At 48.5% G+C, this 20,744-nt stretch overlaps 1 protein-coding gene across 6 annotated transcripts in view; it reads right to left on the bottom strand.

Annotated features, from left to right (window-relative positions):
* NEGR1 (neuronal growth regulator 1) overlaps positions 1–20,744 on the bottom strand; it is a 188,009-nt gene that overhangs the window by 110,768 nt on the left and 56,497 nt on the right. For all 6 annotated transcript variants that reach the window (XM_088169564.1, XM_088169559.1, XM_088169558.1 and 3 more), the window contains exon 2: positions 1,896–2,128. In XM_088169564.1, coding sequence (XP_088025690.1) covers positions 1,896–2,128 — 233 coding nt within the window. The remainder of the gene's footprint in view (positions 1–1,895; positions 2,129–20,744) is intronic.

Here is a 20,744-nt window from a genome sequence, read left to right as displayed (position 1 = left end):
AAGATGATAACAGAGGCTGGCACCAGCAAGTTAATTCTACAAAGAAAACTGACACCCTGCTCGAGTGCTGGCAATTTAAAAGAGTAATGGATTGTCAGTTTTAGCTGGGAAGTGGTTGTTAGATGATTTTGAAGTCTTTTGCATATTTATTTTGTCCCACTTTAAATAAATTTGGGGAAGATTTATCTCGTTAGCTTCAAATGCAAGTCCCTCTTGGCCTGGCTGAGGAAACAAATTAGACTTTGCAAACATTGCAAAGACTAAATCAATACATTAATATTTAGGGGACATTAAGGGGGTTTATTAAACAGAAAAAGGGCCTAGAGTATTACTTCGGGAACATTATACATGTTTAAATAAAAACCCGAAGTTGTGGTTCCTGACTGAATCCATAAAAGGCATTTCCATGGATAAGTGAATTATTTACAAATTCCTGCAGGGATGAGGAGCTGGGAGGGCACAGGAGCAGGGGCTGGGGCTGTCCTGGCTCCATCCCAGGATAATTCCTGATGCCATCCCAGGATAATTCCTGATATCATCCCAGGATAATTCCTTGTTCCATCCCAGGATAATTCCTGGCTCCATCCCAGGGTAATTCCTGGCTCCATCCCAGGATAACTCCTGGCTCCATCCCAGGATAATTCCTTGTTCCATCCCAGGATAATTCCTGGCTCCATCCCAGGATAATTCCCTGTGCATCCCAGGATAATTCCTGATATCATCCCAGGATAATTCCTTGTTCCATCCCAGGATAATTCCTGGCTCCATCCCAGGATAATTCCTTGTTCCATCCCAGGATAATTCCTGGCTCCATCCCAGGATAACTCCTGGCTCCATCCCAGGATAATTCCTGGCTCCATCCCAGGATAATTCCCTGTGCCCCGGGCAGGGACACTTGCTTTGGGAGGTGCTCACCCCGTTATCCCTAAGGAATTCCCGTGTGCCACACGGATTAATGGGGATTGCCAGTTCAACTCTTCTATATTCATTGCTTTATTACTCATAAAAATGCAAAAGAAAATGTTAATGATGATTGCACCAAAGACTAATAAGTTAAAGCCTTAGGTTATACTTTGCATTTCTGAAGATATAAATGCAATTGCTTAATAATTATGCATATTTTTAACTATTGAGTTATTATTTCTCTATATGCCTGTAGTTAGCCTAATTAATTTTAAGCTCCTGTTGATATATTTTACACATGCAATTAATTTCCAACTTGTTTTTTTAGCCCTTGCATGAGGGCATTAATTATTAGGGAGACAATCAAAACCAAGAATTGCTCACCCTGGAACAACACAATAAATCTAAAATCCATGTGAAAGCTGACACCAGAGCACTGCTGAGAGCAGGGAACAGTCTGGGGAAAATGGGGAAATGCATGGATGTGTTGGGAGGGAGGGAGGGAGGGAGGGAGGGAGGGAGGAAGGAAGGAAGGAAGGAAGGAAGGAAGGAAGGAAGGAAGGAAGGAAGGAAGGAAGGAAGGAAGGAAGGAAGGAAGGAAGGAAGGAAGGAAGGAAGGAAGGAAGGAAGGAAAAGGAAAAGGAAAAGGAAAAGGAAAAGGAAAAGGAAAAGGAAAAGGAAAAGGAAAAGGAAAAGGAAAAGGAAAAGGAAAAGGAAAAGGAAAAGGAAAAGGAAAAGGAAAAGGAAAAGGAAAAGGAAAAGGAAAAGGAAAAGGAAAAGGAAAAGGAGAAGGAAAAGGAAAAGGAGAAGGAAAAGGAAAAGGAAAAGGAAAAGGAAAAGGAAAAGGAAAAGGAAAAGGAAAAGGAAGAAGGGAAAGGAAAAGGAAAAGGAAAAAGGGAAAGGAAGAAGGGAAAGATTCCGGGAAGGATTCCAGAAGGATTTCAGGAAGGAAGGAGGGACCCCCCCAGGATTCCCCGTGCCCAGCCCCGTACCTTGCACAGTCAGGTGCACCTGCATGGTCCTGGGGGTGTGCTGGGTCTGCACAGAGCAGGTGTAGGGGCCATCATCCGTCACATCCACGTCCTGGATCTGCAGGCTGTACTCCCTCCTGTTGGCCGTGGCGATGGACACGCGCGGATCCACCGACCACTTGTCACTGCCCGCGAAGATGATGCTGGAGCGGTTCAGCCACGCCCCCTTGGAGGCTCCATCTTCCAGGTAACACCTGGGGAAAAGGGAACCGTGGTGACCTGGGTTACCATGGAAAGATGTGCCCAGCACAGTCTGGATTCTGTCCCCAGCTGTTCACCCAGCTGTGGCAGTGATCCTGATCTCTGTGGGGATCTCTGCTGTTCATGTTCCAGCTGTTCACCCAGCTGTGGCAGTGACCCTGATCTCTGTGGGGATCTCTGCTGTTCATGTTCCAGCTGTTCACCCAGCTGTGGCAGTGATCCTGATCTCTGTGGGGATCTCTGCTGTTCATGTTCCAGCTGTTCACCCAGCTGTGGCAGTGATCCTGATCTCTGTGGGGATCTCTGCTGTTCATGTTCCAGCTGTTCACCCAGCTGTTGCAGTGATCCTGATCTCTGTGGGGATCTCTGCTGTTCATGTTCCAGCTGTTCACCCAGCTGTTGCAGTGTTCTTTATCTTGCCCACAGCCCATCCTCCCTCCAGGAGATCTCTCCTGTTCATGGCCGTGCAGTCCCAGGGCAGGGCTGATCAAATTCCATCATCCCATTGGGAGATGCTCCAGCCAGGGCAGGAGCCGAGCATTTCCTACCCAGATCAAAGGGGAGATTTGGAACAGCAGAGCAGCCTTTTCCCACTGGATCCCAGAGGAAAACCAGAGCCTTGCACATCATCCCTGGAGCTTTGGAGGAAAACTGCACCTTGTGCAGGAGCCCTGCTCCAGCAGAACCACATCTGTCACTGCAGGAGGATGCAGCCACCATGGAATGGGACTGCACCAACCCTGACTGACTGACGGGGGCACCTTGGATTCTCACTCTGACACTGATTTTCTTTTGTACTATTGCACGCATTTTATTTTTTCTCTATTTTTTCCTATTAAATTGTATTTTTGACTTGGAGTCTCTCACTGGTTTTGCTTTCACACCAGCACACGTGGAGCTGGAGGAGCTGCTGAAGCCACTCAGGGCTGTGGTTTGTCAGAGTTGAACTCACACCAGGAATCATTTCCCTCAGAATCATCCCAAACGCCAAAGCCCAGCCTACAAACACAATAACCACACACAGACCTGGCTGCTCTGCTCTCCCTGCCCGGTTTTCCTGCTGGGAGGGGCTGCTGGAGGAAAGGCTCAGTCATTCCTGGCCAGGCTGGCTCAGCCCTTTCTCCTGCAGCCTCAGCCCTGAGCGTCAGCACCAGCCTGGGCTCCATGAGCAATTCCCTGCTCTGAGGCACAGCCACCCTCTGCCCAGCTCAGGAGCCAAAACACTTCCCAGGAAAAACTATCCAGGCATCAGAGGATCTAAACCAACTGCTCAGAGGGGTCAGAGAGCCCCAGAACCCCCAGTGGTTTGGGTGGGAAGGGACCTGACAGCCCAGCCCAGCCCATTGATCCCATCCCATTGCATGGATCCCATCCCATCCCATTATCCCATTATCCCACTATCCCACCCACCCCAGTGTCCAGCAGGTACACGGGGGTTCCTCTCAGGGCTGGCAGGGGGGGATGCCAGGACAGGGGGCAGAGGCAGGAGCAGCTTTGTTCCCCGAGCTGATGGAGGAGCCTGAGCCTGCCTGAGGGGCTGGGCGTGTTTAACCCTGGCTCAACAGCCCTGAGCTCCGGTTTCCACATCCAGCATGGGGGAAAGCCAAGGGGATAACGGGCAGAGGAAAATCTCCCCGGGCTCGGGGCAGGGAACTGCAAACCCAGGAGCCGTGGGGAAGTGATGCTGTGGCACTGGGGACCTGCATCTCCTTCCATAAATTAACAACTCTTCAGGAAATGGGAGAATGAATCAGGAGAATTTCACACTCACCCCCGTGCCCACCTTGGAATTTGAGGCTTTGAAGCAATTTTAAAAGCTGGAGGAAGGTAGTAAGGAGGATAATACAAAGTGCAGCAGACTAATGGGACATTTTTATTTTATAAAGAGCTTTCCACATGAAGGAAATCCAAGAGAAGAAGGGGATGCAATAGAGCTCGTCCCTTTGATGAAACATTAAAATAGAACCATAGAAACTGGGGGGAGAAAATGGTGATTTGGTGGCTTAAGCATCTGGCAGCATTGTCTAAGTGGAGAATGACATTCCATTCAGGAATAAGAAACTGGAAACATCAGGCTGGAATGGTTCAGAAACAAAGCACGAGAATAACCATTCATTTAATTAACCATCTCAGCATTCAGTCTGAAAGGCTTCTGACAGAAGCTGTGGGATAAAAAAATCCCCATTTCTAGAGCAGAGAATTGGGATGCCACTGGGAAGTGGCACTTTGAGGTTGGGATCCCTGCAGGAGGATTTCTGTAGGGTCTGGTCCCACCCAGGAGCCTCTTTCAAAGTCCTGCGAACGTTTTGAACTCGATTCCAATGAGCAGCAGGGTGGCAGAGGCTCAGACAGCTCCAGCTCATGGAGCTTTTTCTAACACGTGTTTCCTTCCCTGTATTGGTCCCTCCCAACCCAAACCACTCTGGGACTCTTAGAATCATAAATTAGCATTTCTGCAGGTAGCCATTACATTAATTTCATTAATTGCACTCTCCCACTGCTGATTCACACTCACACATCCAGACCTTGGAAGGAAGGGTTAGCACTGGGAATTCTTCCTCCTCCTCTTCCTCCTCCTCCTCCTCCTCCTCCTCCTCCTCCTCCTCTCCCAGCACACAAACCCAGCACCACTGCACCAACTCCTTGCTCTCCACGAGGCAGAAAAAACCCCAAGCAGCCTTCCTTAAAAAAGAGTTCACGGAATCCCTGAGGCTGGAAAAGACCTCCAGGGTCACAGGGTGGGATGGGCTGGGCTTTGAGGGGCTTCCCAACCCCGCCCATCCTGGGACACCCCCAGACAAGTGTCTTCACCCCACAAAACTCCTTTACCCCAAAACTCCTTCACTCCCAAAACTCCTTTACCCCTAAAACTCCTTCACCCCAAAACTCCTTCACTCCCCAAAACTCCTTCACCCCCAAAACTTCTTCATCCCAAAGTTCCTTCACCCCAAAAACTCCTTCACTCCCAAAGCTCCTTCACTCCCAAAATTCCTCCACCCCCCAAAACTTCTTCACTCCCCAAAACTCCTCCACCCCCAAATCTCCTTCTCCCCCCGAGCTCTCCCCTGTCCCCTTTTCCCAGCTCTGGGGTTCAGAGCTGTCCTGGCCCTGCTGCCCATTTTTTCTGGAGCCCTTGCCCAGGGATTTTTCCAGCTCCAGCACAGCCAATATCCTGTGTTTTCCCACCTCCCACGTGGGATGGGATGGATAAAGTGAATATTTACCCCGTGGAAGCAGCAATCAAATGATTCATCTCGGAAATGTTTTCCCATCTAACAAATTTAATCCCTCTCTGTTTGGAATTCACTCCTCAGTCCTGGAGTCCCCGTTATTGCCTGGCACTCTCCTGCAGGGCTCTCAGAGCTCTCCTGCTCCCACCTGAAATCTGGATCCTGCCCTGGATTTTGGCAGGGGAACAGAAATAAGGGAAAATCCAGGATTTTTTCCTGTTTGGAGGAAATCTTGGCCTTTTTCCCCCAAAGCTTTAGAGTTTAGAGCCCTTCCTCGTGCTTTGTGTGCCCCAGGGCAGGGCAGTGATTCCAGCAGAGCAGCTTTAACACAAATAATAACAACAAAACCCTTCCTGGGAAATCAATCATTGAAAGTAAAAACTGCAAATATCAGTGCCCTTCCCTCCCTTTCCTCTCTTTCTCTTTAAATTTCTTTTAAATTTATGAATTCTGTTTATATTAAACTCCCTGCACATCACAGCAGCACTTCACACAATGTAATTTTTAAAATCTATGCACTGAACCGATTATTCTTAGCAATTAATAATAACTCTGCAGCACAACTAAAGTAAGCATAACAGTCATTAAATAAAAGTGACTTTCGCTCTTTTTACCTTCCCGTGGCTTGGAAAAGTATTGATGAAACCATAGCTGAACTCAGCAGAGAATTCTATATTTAAATTTGGAAGATTAGGAAAAAGCACAATTTCTTTTTTAACTGATGATTGTAATCAGAAATTCCCCACACAACAAGCATAAAAAATAGATTTTAATGTTAACTGTCATACACGGCTGAGGGCACTTTATTATTTTTCCAATCATTATTAATGGGGATGATCTTCTGTAATTTGTAAGTACAGAAAAATATAGTCTCACCCGCTTCCCTCAAGTTTTTAATCCTCTTTTTTTTTAATGCCTCCCACTTTCCCAGCTCTCTAGTCCATTATTCCACCATAATTAAAACAGAGACCCATTAATCTTTGTAAAAAACAGTTCTTCCAGTTGTTTAATTAAAACTGCACAGGGCTGTGCTCCAGGAGCCTCCACGGTGCTTGGCTGCCCTGCAGGACATTTCTGGGAGCAGCCCAGCAATGTGGGATATTCTGTGCCCAGAGGGACTGGGACACATCCCTGGGATCCCTGGCAGGGCTGGAAAGGAGGAAAATCCCAGAATTCGGGAATGGTTTGGGTTGGGAGTGACCTTAAATGCCATTCCCCACACATTCCCAGTGCTCCCAGTGCCCAGCCTGGCAGTGCCAGGGATTCCCAGCTGCTCTGGGAATTCCATCCCAAGCCCTGCCCACCCTGCCAGGGAAGGATTTGTCCCCGGTCTGACCCTGCCTCCCTTCCCCTTAAAGTCATTCCTTGATCCTTTTCCTTTTGTGTTCACAATTCCCTTTCTCACACGAGCCTGGAATTCTGCCCAGAAACCTGCCCAGCTGCTCCTTGCCCTCCTGGGTTTGGGGTTCATTGACAGGATTGATTGATTGATTGATTGATTGATTGATTGATTGATTGATTGATTGATTGATTTTTTCCATCAGTGCCTTGCTGGCCCAGCCCTGGCTGCCCCACACCCAGCTCGGGGTGTCCCACAGTCCACAAAAGCTGCTGCTCCCCAAATTTCCCCTTTCCTTGGGGAATTCCAGCTGTCCCAGACCCCATTTTCCCAAGGATTCCCGGGGGTTTCCACATTCCCAAGGATTTCCACATTCCCAGAGGTTTTCCACATTCCCAGAGATTCTCACATTCGAAAGGATTCCCACATTCCCAGGGGTTCCCACATTCCCAAGGATTTCTTCCCACATTCCCAGGGGTTTATTCCCACATTCCCAGGGGTTCCCACATTCCCAAGGATTTATTCCCACATTCCCAGGGGTTTATTCCCACATTCCCAGGGGTTCCCACATTCCCAAGGATTTCTTCCCACATTCCCAGGGGTTTATTCCCACATTCCCAGGGGTTTATTCCCACATTCCCAAGGATTTATTCCCACATTCCAGGGATTTATTCCCACATTCCCAAGGATTTATTCCCACATTCCCAGGGATTTATTCCCACATTCCCAAGGATTTATTCCCACATTCCCAAGGATTTATTCCCACATTCCCAGGGGTTTATTCCCACATTCCCAAGGATTTATTCCCACATTCCCAGGGATTTCCTGGCACACATCCCAGCCATGCCCTCACTGGGAGTTTCCCTCCTGCCACCAGGAAATGTATTTTTCCCCATGGCAAGGACGGAGAAACTGCTGCTGCCACAAGTGCAATAAATTCATTTCCTGTTTTTAATTACACAAAAATGTTCCCTCCCCTTTCACAGATGTATTTTCATACTAAAGTGGGCAAACACTGCAGTGCAGGGCTCGGAATTTTTAGTCATTAATCAATTCCTTCATGGGAGCTTGTATTATTTTGTCCTTGAAGGCTCAGGAATAATATCCCACACCACTGCTGGTGTGAGAGCCTCGGTTTCAGCTTCAGAACTCCCAAATTCATCACATTATTTGAAATATTAAAAAGGGCCTGGCTGCTGCGTTTGATATTTATTAATTCCTGGAGATTTACGATAGAGAAACACCAACTTCCAGGAATTATGGAGGAGATATCGCCAATGCAGAAAAACAAGGAAACAATTCATCCCATGGCTTTGCCTTTATGGTTTTGCACTTTTCCTAAGTGAAAGGGGTCTTGGAAAATTTGGGAGCTGATTGTGTTTATTCACAGTTTTTTCCTGGCTGTTTTTACCACAAAACACTGAAACATGAACAAAAGGAATAAAAATCACCATAAGCTCTGAGACCACAGCAAGGCAAAGGTGTGGGGAATGAGAAAACTTTTCCTGTGACTTCCCAAATTTCCACGGAGGGGTTTCAGCAGCTGGGAATGCCCAGCTGGGTTAGAGCAGTGAGGTGCCCTCAGTTCCCTTTGGAACATTTGAGTTGGTTTTTGTCTTTAATTCTCCAAGGAAAGCCAGGCTGCCCCCCTGGCTGTGCCCAAACCCCTGCCAGGGAGGGCTGGGACAGGGGGATTGGGTGCCCGGGGTGCCCCAAATCCTGGGAATGCCCCGACTGGCCCAGCACAGACCTGAGGCTGCTCTTGCTGAGCTCCTGCACCTGTGCTGGGCTGAATGAGGGGATTGGAATGGGATGAGCAGGGACAGCACGGGGAGCAAACGGCAAAGCAGCCTCAGGCTGGGGAGAAATGGGGAAGTGTCACCTCCAGGAATTCCTGGGACACCTCCAGGATGGGCACTTCCAATCCCTGCCCACCCTTTCCATGGGGAAATTCTCCAAAATCCACCCTGAGCCTCCTCCTGTCCCTGTTCCCCGATCCCAAATCCCCCCGGCTGTCCCCTCCTGGCAGGGAGTTGTGCAGAGCCAGAAATTCCCCCTGAGCCTCCTTTTCTCCAGGCTGAGCCCCCCCCCAGCTCCCTCAGGGATTCTCCAGCCCCTTCCCATTTCCCTCAGGGATTCTCCAGCCCCTTCCCATTTCCCTCAGGGGATTCTCCAGCCCCTTCCCAGCTCCCTCAGGGATTCTCCAGCCCCTTCCCAGCTCCCTCAGGGATTCTCCATTCCCTTCCCATTTCCCCCAGGGATTCTCCAGCCCCTTCCCAGCTCCATTCCCTGCCCTGGACACACTCCAGCCTCTCAGGGTCAGTTCTGCCCTGAGGGACCAGGACTGGACACAGGGTTTGAGGTGGGGTCTCAGCAGTGCCAGCACAGGGCCAGGAGAAGCTGCAGACAGAGCTGGGGTTTGTTCACCTCTCCTTTCCCTGCTGCTGCTGCCCAGGCTCCAGGGATTTCTCAATATTCCTGCTCTTCCCCATGCTCTCCCTGAAAAGCCTTTTATGGCTTTTCATCAAAGCCTAATGAAAAAAAAAAAAAAAAAAGACCTTTCCAGGTGCAAACAGGTTGGGTTTTCCAACCTCCTCATAATAATATCTGCAGTGTGAGTGGGGAGGACAGGCAGCAGGGAGATAATTGTGAGCTGGGCCACGTCCTTTATGGGATCAGCCTCGACCTGGGACCCTTCCCCGAGCAGGTGATGCCAACCCTGCCCCACAGCTCCTCCAGGCTGGTTTAAATAAAATAATAGAGTTAATGACAGAAGCAAAACTACCTGGAGAGGTGTAATTCATCACGGCGTGTTCCATGCCATTATCTTAAAAACATCCAGTGTAGTAATCACTTGAAGGAGTGATAACACATAATTGTGTGTTCTCCCAAATTATAGGTGAATGGGAGTTGCAGCTAATGAGAGCCAAATAGCAGCTCAGGAGCTGCAGTGATTACAGCAGATGTGGTGATGAATGCATTTATTATTGGGCTATTGCAAAGCTTTTTATAGCAGAGACAGCACGTTTATAAATAAATAAGCAGCCCCAGAGGTAGCACACGTCTGGCCAAGCAGCTCTGCCCCCAGCCTGCAGCTCCTGCTGCAGAAATGCTCCAGAAAATAAAGCAGAGGAGTGCAGAACGCACCCAGCCCCGCGCTCTGCCGTGTCAAAGGAGGCGCTGCTGGAGCTCCAAAGCTGCAGCCGTGGGAAGCCAAACGAGAAGGTTCTGGAGCGTTTGGTGTTTTACCGAGGCCGGCTGTGCAGTGGGAGCTCGGGGACCGCCCTGCAGCCCCGAGGCCGAGCAGGGGCAGCTCCTGCTGCTGCTGGAGGATCCTGGAGGAGCAGGATCCAGCACGGGCTGTGTCCCATCCGTGCCCTCCGCAGCACAGCAGAGGCGCCGGCGGTGTCCCCAGAGGGTCACCCGATGGCAATCCGTGTCACCCGATGGCAATCCGTGTCACCCGATGGCAATCCGTGTCACACGGCGCTGCTGGCACGCACTGCCATTCTTGTCAGAGGATTTCAGGAGCGATCTCCAACCCCCGGCGGAATGCAAAGCAAAATTTCCAAGTACCAGAGGCTCCCGTGAAATAGAATTGCCTGCCCAAACTCATGACTCAGTGACTCCATTTGTGTCCCTCCGAGCAGGGCTGAGCCATGATTTCATCCGGGCTCATCTCCCGGAACATTTACTTTGTTGATATACCACCGGTTGGAATATTAGTGATAAATAATAAAAGAAGGCAAATTTAATTGCGCTGCAGTCTTTCCCTACAATGAATCTTTCAGGAGAATCACAATGATCTCTTGATTTACAAGAGCAGGAACTGGTTGTGGATGGATGATGTAAATACAGGGATTTGGCACAGATGGCTCGGGCTGTGTTTGCCAGCAGCAGCCGGAGTTTGGGATGGAGCTCGCAGCTGCTGGCTCCAGACGGGAGAATTATTGATTAATGAGAGCAATGAACAGCCCCGGGGGGCAGCGCCGGGGGAAGGAGCCCCCCGGGAGCAGCCTGGATGGGGAGGGGTCCCGGGATGGATGGGGAGGGGTCCCGGGGCTGGCACTGTCCTTCCCCTGCCACCACCGCTCCGCACGCAGAAGAAAAGGAGCTGTACATTGGTGTGTGACACAAATGGCAGCGCGGGGCTTTAGGCGAGGTTTAGGGGACGGTGCCCTCGGCGGAAGGAGGAACAAACTTCCCGAGCGACTTTCCAGGACATCCCAGACAAGAAACGTCCCTGGGATACCCAAAGAAACCTTCAGCAATTGCCTTTCTAAAGGAACTGTCCTGACCGCCCAAACAAACACTGAGAACCTAAACATGGAGAATCTAAATAAACACGGAGCACTTAAAAAATCCTTAACACCCAAAAACACATTGAGCACCCGAACAAATATTGAACACCCAAACTAACACTGAGCACTGAAACAATTATTGAGCACTAAAACAATTATTGAGCATTTAAACAATTATTGAGCACCCAAACACTGAGCACCTGTACAAACACTGAGCACTTAAATATTGAGCACCTAAATGATCATTGAGCACCCAAACAAACACTGAGAACCTAAACACAGAGCACCTAAATAAACATTGAGCACTTAAATATTGAGCTCTTAAAAAAATACTTGAGGACCTAACTAAACACTGAGCGCTTAAATGAGCATTGACCACTAGAACAATCACTGAACACCCAAACAAACACTGATCTCTTAAACACTCACTGAGCAACAAGCAAACACTGAGAACCTGAACATGGAGCACCTAAACAATCACTGAACCCCCAAAAAACCGCCGAGAACCTCAACATTGAGCACCTAAATAGACATTGAGCACTTAAACATTGAGCACTTAAACACTGAGCACTTAAAAAATCCTTGAGCATCTCAGCAAAAAATGGGCACTTAAACAATCCCTGACCACCTAAACAAGCACTGAGCACCCAAACTAACACTGAGCACCCAAACATTGAGCACTGAAACAATTATTGAGCATTTAAACAATTATTGAGCACCCAAACAGTGAGCACCTGAGCACCTGAACACTGAGCACCTGTACAAACATCGAGCGCTTAAATATTGAGCACCTAAATGATCATTGAGCACCCAAACAAACACTGAGAACCTAAACACAGAGCACCTAAACAAACATTGAGAACTTAAATATTGAGCTCTTTAAAAAGTCCTTGAGCACCTAAGCAAACACTGAGCACCCGAACATTGAGCACTTAAACAATTATTGAGCACCCAAACAAACATTGAGCACTTAAATATTGAGCACCTAAACCATGACTGAGCATTTAAACAAACACTGGGCACTTAAATATTGAGCACCTAAATGATCATTGAGCACCCAAACAAACACTGAGAACCTAAACACAGAGCACCTAAATAAACCTTGAGCACTTAAATATTGAGCTCTTAAATGATCATTGAGCACCCAAACAAACACTGAGAACCTAAACACAGAGCACCTAAATAAACCTTGAGCACTTAAATATTGAGCTCTTAAATGATCATTGAGCACCCAAACAAACACTGAGAACCTAAACACAGAGCACCTAAATAAACCTTGAGCACTTAAATATTGAGCACTTAAATGATCATTGAGCACCCAAAATACCATTGAGCACTGAAATACTGAGCCCTAAACAATCCTTGAACACCCAAACTAACACAGAGCACACAGACACCGAGCACTTAAACAATTACTGAGTACTTAGACAGTCATTGATCACACAAACAAACATTGAGCACCTAAACGATCATTGAGCACCCAAATAATCGTTGAACACACAAACACTGAGCACAGAAATGATCACTGAGCACAGAAATGATCACTGAGCACCTAAACATTGAGTACCTAAACACTGGGCACCTAAATAATCATTGAGTACCTAAACACTGAGCACCTCAGCAAGCACTCAGCATCTAAACAAACCCGGATTACCCAACAATCCCTCACTGCCAGCAACCACCAGTGGGAATTCTCTTCCCTCTTTATGTTTTCCCTTTGAAGAAAACATAGCCAGTCTCCTAATTCGTGTTCAAAACAAGTGGCTTGTTCATTTTACTTGTAGAAGAAAGGGGAAGATAGAATCACATCTTTTGAAATGTCACAGTTTCCCATCAGAACAGACTTTTAGAAACTGTATTGGTTATTGGTTATTGGTTATTGGTTATTGGTTATTGGTTATTGGTTATTGGTTATTGATAATCTCTGTGAGGTGTGGTAGGAAAACAGGTGGGGGAATGCGCTGAAATCACACTGGGAAACACACAGCAACACACATTAAAGTTCATATTTACATTAAATATCTGCAAACTTTGTATTATTTTAGATTAAATCGTGGAATAGTCCCTGTCCCTGCAGTCCCCAGGTCCCCATTCCTGCTGTTCCCCAACCCCATTTCCCCTATCCCCATTCCTGCTGTCCCCTATCCCCCATTCCTCCTCACCTCCAACCCCTTTCCCCTCACCCCCTCCTGTCCCTTTTGCCCCCCAAGCCCCCAGCCCTCCCTGTTCCATCCCAGAGGAGAAATGGGAATATTGCTCTGAAACCATAAACCGTACAGCGACACCGCCGTCCCGCACGGACAGCCCCAGCCATTTGTCAGCGATAATTTAAATTAACGGGGAGATGCCCGGGCAGGCAGAGCGGGGCTCACCCGCAGCCCCAGCCCCGGGCTCTGCTCAGAAAACGCCCCCGGGAGGAAGGAATTGCACTGAGTGCCTGAGGGAAGGGGAACTCGGGGCTGGGACAGAGGGACATCAAACAATCCACCCCAAACCCGGCCGTGCTTTGAGCAGAAATAACTGAAAGGACGAGGTGGGAGCTGGCCGTGATATTCGCCAAGAGTGACTTCGTTAAAGGCAGCTCCAGGGCCGGGATTGCTGCCCCACCTTTGCTGCTCCGTCCCCGGAGCTCAGCCCTGTCCCAGCCCTGTCCCTGCAGCTCGGAGCTGGGGCTTGGATTCCTGCCTGTCCTGCTGTGTGCAGGGATGCTCCGGGGTGGAGCCAGCCAGGAATGGTGTCCTGGGCACTCGAGGTCACGGCAGAGGCACCAACTCTGTCCCCTCATCACAGCCCCTGCTCTGCCAGGATCTGGATTTTGGACTGAGCTGGAGCAATATTTTACTGCTATAAGCAATTGTCACGGAATCCTGGAGTGGTTTGGGTTGGAAAGGATTTTAAATCCCACCCATCCCAGCCCTGGGACACCTCCCACTGTCCCGGGGTGTCCCAGCCCCAGTGTCCAACCTGCCCTTGGATCCAGGGGCAGCCACAGCTGCTCTGGGCACTCTGTGCCAGCCCTGATATTTGATTTTATGTAAGAATAAGTGTCAAAGACGCTCCTCTAACAACGGGAAAAGGGAAGCTCCAGGGTGACCCAACTGTGGCCTTCCAGGAGCTGAAGGAGCTACAGGAAAGATGGAAAGAGTCCAAGGGACAAAGGGGATGGATCCCGGTGCCCCAGGGCAGGGCTGGGTGGGATTTGGGACAGGAATTGTTCCCTGGCAGGGTGGGAGGGGCTGGGATGGAATTCCCAGAGCAGCCCCTGGATCCCTGGCAGTGCCCAAGGCCAGGCTGGACATTCCTGGGACACCCTGGGACAGTGGGAGGTGTCCCTGCCATGGCAGGGCTGGGAATGGGGGGGATTTGAGGTCCCTCCCAGCCCAACCCAACCCAACCCAACCCAGTCTGGGATTCTGTGAAAATGGCACAAAATCAGCTCAGGAGCTCATCTGGGATTCTGTGAAATCAAAACCCCAAAATCAGCTCAGGAGCTCAAAGCCCGAGATTTCCCACACGAATCTTCCCCACATTTCCTCAAGCAGCCTCGTCCTAATTGTGCTCATATTTCCTGCCCAGAAATTTAATTTCATGTCGTTCTTCAGTCGTGTGTCAACACATCTCCAATTCCTGTAATATTTGTTCTCCTGCTCTGGATAACCTTGTCAATCTTAATTAGAGCTGAGGGGAGGCAAACAGAATTGGCTGCGAGGCTCCAGATGAGATTCCCATTGTTCCATTGCTGCTGGATCCTCTTGCAGCCTCCTGATGCTCCAAGCATTTCAAGTGCTGCTGCCCACTGTGCAGACACTCATTTCAGCCCTCAGCCCCATTTATTTATTTTGATTGCAACCTACAAAACATAAAATAACCATTTCACAGATTCTGGCTGCCCTTGACAAGTAATTAAAACTGCAATTCCCCGAATTCTCTGAGAGCACCAGCACAATCCCAAACTTTTCTCTGCAAAAAAACCTAAAAACCTCCCCAATGTCACAGGACAGGACTGGGCAGTGAGGGGGAAGCACAGAGAAATCAGAGAAGCCATTTTCAAACCTCTGCAGCATTTCAGAGTGCTTAACCACTGCCTGTGCCTCCCTTTCATTTAAAGGACGCTCAGAATTCATAACTGAGATTTAAATTCTGAGCTCCAGGAGCGCCACACTAAAAATCCTCATCTCAATCCTTATCACTGGTCCCCTCCACATCCCTGTTATCAAACCCCAGTGCTGCTCATCCCTCCTGTCCTGTCCCTCCCTGGCATTCCCAGGTGCACCTGGGGAGGTTCCTGCATCACCTGGGGGTTCCTGGAGCACCTGGAGGTTCCTTCAGCTCTCCAGGCCCTGCTCTCACCATTCCCCTCTGCTAAAAAATCCTAAAAAACTCCATTTTTGAACCAGCAGAGCCCTTGTCGTTGCCAGCAGCCTGCCCCAGCCCCGTGGGTCCCAGAAATCACAAATTCTGTAATTTACAGCTCCGAGGTGCTCCGGGGTGAGAAATCCCAGCTGAGGGAATGCCCAGGGCAGCACATCTGGGGAATGCTCCGTGGGTTTTGAAGTGCTCTGAATTTGCAGCAAGGATTTTACAAACAGATCCTGTAGAGATGAATCCAGGGAATTGGTGAAATAACGACAGGATCCAGGCACCGGGTGATGGCAGGGCTGGAAAAGCCGAATTCCAGGGAAGTTTCTGTGATTTTTAAAGGCTTGAAGGACTTGTTTCCTGAGGGCACAGCTCTGTACAAATCATGTTTGCACCTTGGGAAGTGTGGCTGGAGCTCTTCCATCTCATTTCCATGAGGTAACCTGGATGAGCAGGAGGCTCCCAGCCCTCAAAAGGGATGTTTCAGAAAAAAATTAAGGAAAAAAAAAAAAAAGTCTTAGTTCGAGGTTCCCTAAGGCAGCTGGGAGGGGAGGAACGTGGGCTTGCTCAGCAAGTGATGAAGGTTGGATTTCACACAGAGGACCCGTGGTAATTAGGAAGGGTTTGCTCAGAGGCCGGGCTCTCCCTGTCCCCTTCAACCCTGGGACACGAACGGGGAAAAAGGACATTTCCTCAGCAATTAACCTTTGGGTGAGAAATGGATGAACTGGTGTCCGTGCTGGGGAAATCTCCATTTCCAGCGAGCTCTCCCACAGCCCTGAGTGCTGGCACCGGCCCCTGCTGTGTCCTCGGGGAACATCCAGAGCGTGGAATCACAAAACCCAGACTGGTTTGGGCTGGGGGGACCCCAAAGCCCACCCGGAGCCCCCCCTGCCACCATCCCAGGCTGCTCCCAGCCCCAGAGTCCCTCTCATCCCTCTTGGAGACCCTTCAGGAGCTGGGGAGCTGCTCCACGATCCCCCGGGAGCTTTTTCCTCTGCAGGCTGAGCAATCCCAGCTCTCCCAGCCTTTCCTGGGCCAGCTCCACACTCAGGGATGGCCCCGTGCTCTGGGAGCAGCCAGAGCCAGGACCTGCTCCCATTTCCCGTTTCCCATTTCCAGAGCCAGAATCTGCTCCCATTTCCCATTTCCCTTTTCCCATTTCCCAGAGCCAGGATCTGCTCCCTTTTCCCATTTCCCTTTTCCCATTTCCCAGAGCCAGGCTTTGCTCCCTTTTCCCATTTCCCATCTCCCATCTCCCTTTTCCCATTTCCCTTTTCCCATTTCCCATCTCCCATCTTCCATTTCCCCTTTTCCAGAGCCAGGCTTTGCTCCATTTTCCTATTTCCCATTTCCCTTTTCCCATTTCCAATTTCCCATTTCCTATTTCCCATTTCCCATCTCCCATTTCCCTTTTCCCATCTCCCTTCTCCCATCTCCCATTTCCCATTTCCCATTTCCCATTTCCCATTTCCCATTTCCCTTTTCCCATTTCCCATTTCCCATTCCCCAGGCAGGACCAGCTCCTCTCCCTGCTCTGTCCCTGCAGGATCGATTGCAACGAGCAGCTCTGTAAATATCAATATTTTTGTACTGGAGGCAGATGAAGAGAAACACCCCGGGCAGGCTGCACGGACACAAACGGGTTTAATGGGGCAGCAAAGCAGGCAGGAGGAAAAAGAGATTTTCTGTTTTTTTGGGAAGAGAAAATCAGCAGGAGAGGAGAGGAGAGGAGAGGAGAGGAGAGGAGAGGAGAGGAGAGGAGAGGAGAGGAGAGGAGAGGAGAGGAGAGGAGAGGAGAGGAGAGGAGAGGAGAGGAGAGGAGAGGAGAGGAGAGGAGAGGAGAGGAGAGGAGAGGAGAGGAGAGGAGAGGAGAGGAGAGGAGAGGAGAGGAGAGGAGAGGAGAGGAGAGGAGAGGAGAGGAGAGGAGAGGAGAGGAGAGGAGAGGAGAGGCAGGAGCTGCTCACAGGAGCAGAGAACGGGACAGGGAGAGCAGGGACAGCCACCAGGGCGCTGCCGGGATTTCTCATTTTCGGGTTTTTCTCACTCAATCTGCTGACAGGGAGCCTGGGAACCTCGGCGCTCCTGCAGAAGGAAGAGCCCGGAGCTGTGGGTGAATTATTTCCTGGCCTGGCCACAGAATCCCAGAACGTCCTGGCAGGGAAGGTTCCCCTGAGCTGCACTTTCAATAATTGTGACATTTTGGCTCTAACACAGAGTTATAGTTATTTATTTATTTATTTATTTATTTATTTATTTTGTTTTCTACCACATTTATTATTTTATTTGTTACTGTTTGCACTTTCAATAATGATGAAATTTTGGCCCTTCCCACAGCGGCCATAACGCAGAGTTAGAGGCAAAACAACATTATATTATTAATTAATTAATTAATTAAATAATTTTATTTTGTTTTCTACCAGATTTATTATTTTATTTATTATTGTTTGCACTTTCAATGATGATGAAATTTTGGCTCTAACACGGAGCTATAGGCAAAAGGACATTTTATTTATTTATTTATTTTATTTATTTATCTTTTTTTCTACCACATTTATTATTTTATTACTGGTTGCACTTTCAATAACGATGAAATTTTGGCCCTTCCCACAGCGGCCATAACGCAGAGTTATAGGCAAAACAACAATTAATTAATTAATTAATTAATTAATTTTGTTTTCTACCACATTTATTATTTTATTCATTATTGTTTGCACTTTCAACGGTGATGACATTTTGGCTCTAACACGGAGCTATAGGCAAAACGACATTTTATTATTTATTTATTTGTTTATTTATTTATTTAATTTATTTTGTTTTCTACCACATTTATTATTTTATTTATTATTTTTGCACTTTCAATTGTGATGACATTTTGGCTCTAACACGGAGCTATAGGCAAAACGACATTTTATTATTTCTTTAATTAATTAATTTTTTTCTACTGCATTAATTATTTTATTTATTATTGTTTCCTCGTGCCAACCATCCCCCGGATGAGCAGATCTCGAGCAGCTCAAGGCAGGGAGGTTGGAGGTGCAGTCACTCCCCCTCTGCTTTTCCTCTGGGCTGTGATTTTTGGGGAGGCTGCTCGTTAAACTTCTCATGAACTGGCAGTTCAGATGCAAAAAAAAAAGATTCTGAAGATTTCCAGTAATTTTTTTAAAAATTAAGCCACAGAATTAAAGGGGTTTTCTCTGGGGGATTGTTTCTTTTTCAGAGGAGCTGAGCCCAAGAACACAACAAACCCTGCCTGGGTGAGCCCCCCCTGCCTTCCCCCGGCCCCAATTGCCCCTCCCTCACCTGGACACTGACTCTGGATCTTTCTGATTTTCTTTAAAAAAATAATTATCGTGTGCCAAAAATGATGTGACTTAAGGGCTCTGAAAGAACAAGCCGGCAGCCTGCCAGTGTGAACTGAAAAAAATCTCCTTTTTTAGAACAACCACACCTCAGCCAGGTGTGCCATTATTAGCTCTGCCATTAATTATGCCATTTTTTAAAATTTAAACCTTTTTCCCAACTGCCTCACACGTATCCGAGATAAAATATTCAAATGCATTCAGTGTCTCTAAAAGGGTAAATTCAGCTGTGAAACAGATTTCCATTTTCCTAATGCTTTCTGGCACTTGCTGCTGTCCAGTTGCATTAGCCTGTAAAAATGTTTCCAGATTTATCAGCCCCAAGTCCGTGCCAAACCAAATGTGAATTTATAATTCCGAGTAAATAAATCCTGCGCAAAAAAAAAAAAAAAAAAACAACTCCCTCAGGAAGGAATAATTTTGTAAATAGAAAGTTGATACGTTTTAAACGCCTACAATCACAACACTGCACCCAAAAAATGTGATGGATCAAGAAAAAAAAAAAAAAAACAACACAAAAAAAAACCTTTTCAGGTAAATTCTTGACAAGACTAATAGCTCACATTTGTTCCCTGCTCTGCGCAGGATCCTGACAGAGAAGGCGAGGACATTTCAGACACATTATGCATTTTGACACTAAGTAACTGGCAATTAGCTGAAGTACATAATTGCATCTTAATGCAGCAAAGGAGAAAATAACAAAAAAAAAGCCTGGGAAAAGGGTTACACAACTGAGGGGCTGATGACAGCTAAAACCAACAACAAACCCAAACAAAATCTGGGAGGAAATGAAAGCTAAAACCAGCCCTGGGGCTCTGCAGGGATTCATCCCGGGCTGGAGGGAAGGTGGGAGCAGCACCTGCCCCCTCCAGGTGGGCTCAGGGCCGTTCCTTCAGCTCCAGTCCGGGAATTGCAATTACGGTAATTAATATAATTATCAACAGGCTGCCCAGAGAAGCCCCTGGGTCCCTGGCAGAGCCCAAGGGGTTGGACATGGGGGTCTGGAGCAGCCTGGGAGGGTGGGAGGGGTCCCTGGGGTGGCACTGGAGGGGGTTTAGGTCACTCCCAACCCAGACCTGCCTGGGGTTCTGGGATTTTAAGAAATCAGATTTTGAAGAGCAGCACTGGAGGTGTTGCCTCAACAGATCTGTGGAAGGAAAGAGCTCGTGAAGCTCTCGAGGCTCAGAGAAATCCAGGATTGGAGGCAACAGCAGAAACCCAGGAATCTCAGAGCTGGGAATGCTCAGAGAAATCCAGGATTGGAGGTGGTAACAGAAACCCAGGAATCTCAGAGCCGGGAATGCTCAGAGAAATCCAGGATTGGAGGTGGTAACAGAAACCCAGGAATCTCAGAGCCGGGAATGCTCAGAGAAATCCAGGATTGGAGGTGGTAACAGAAACCCAGGAGCTCTCAGAGCCGGGAATGCTCAGAGAAATCCAGGATTGGAGGCGGTAACAGAAACCCAGGAGCTCTCAGAGCTGGGAATGCTCAGAGAAATCCAGGATTGGAGGCAACAGCAGAAACCCAGGAATCTCAGAGCCGGGAATGCTCAGAGAAATCCAGGATTGGAGGTGGTAACAGAAACCCAGGAGCTCTCAGAGCCGGGAATGCTCCCCAGGCTCCCGGGGCTGCTGCTCCTGCAGGGACCTCCCAGCTCGGCTCCAGGGCACGTGGTGGCCACAGACCAGGAGCCAAAGCCTCTCCAAAGCCAGCCTGGCTCTTGGTTACAGCCTCACAAAAGCTCTGCCCCTCCGGATGAAAATAAGAAGCAAATCCACAGCAGCACCTCGTGTCTAATTTCTGGTGTGATCACGCCGTGTTTGGGAAGATGTTAATTGGGATGGGAATTCAGAGCAGGGGTCAGAGCGATGGAATTCAGTGATCCTGGGATTCCAGGCACGGCGTCCCCACGGCCCCAGGCTGAGACCAAAGGCACAGCCAAGGAATCTGGGTTCAAAATCACCGAGCTAAAGCAGCTCCGTGTGCTGGGTGAGCTGTGCCAGGGCTGCTGGGGAAC

This window comes from Sturnus vulgaris, chromosome 9 (genome assembly GCF_052056855.1).
Source record: "Sturnus vulgaris isolate bStuVul1 chromosome 9, bStuVul1.hap1, whole genome shotgun sequence".
Taxonomy (NCBI): Eukaryota; Metazoa; Chordata; class Aves; order Passeriformes; family Sturnidae; genus Sturnus; species Sturnus vulgaris.
The sequence above is the reverse complement of the archived record's forward strand: the minus strand, read 5'-3'. Positions and strand labels throughout refer to the sequence as shown.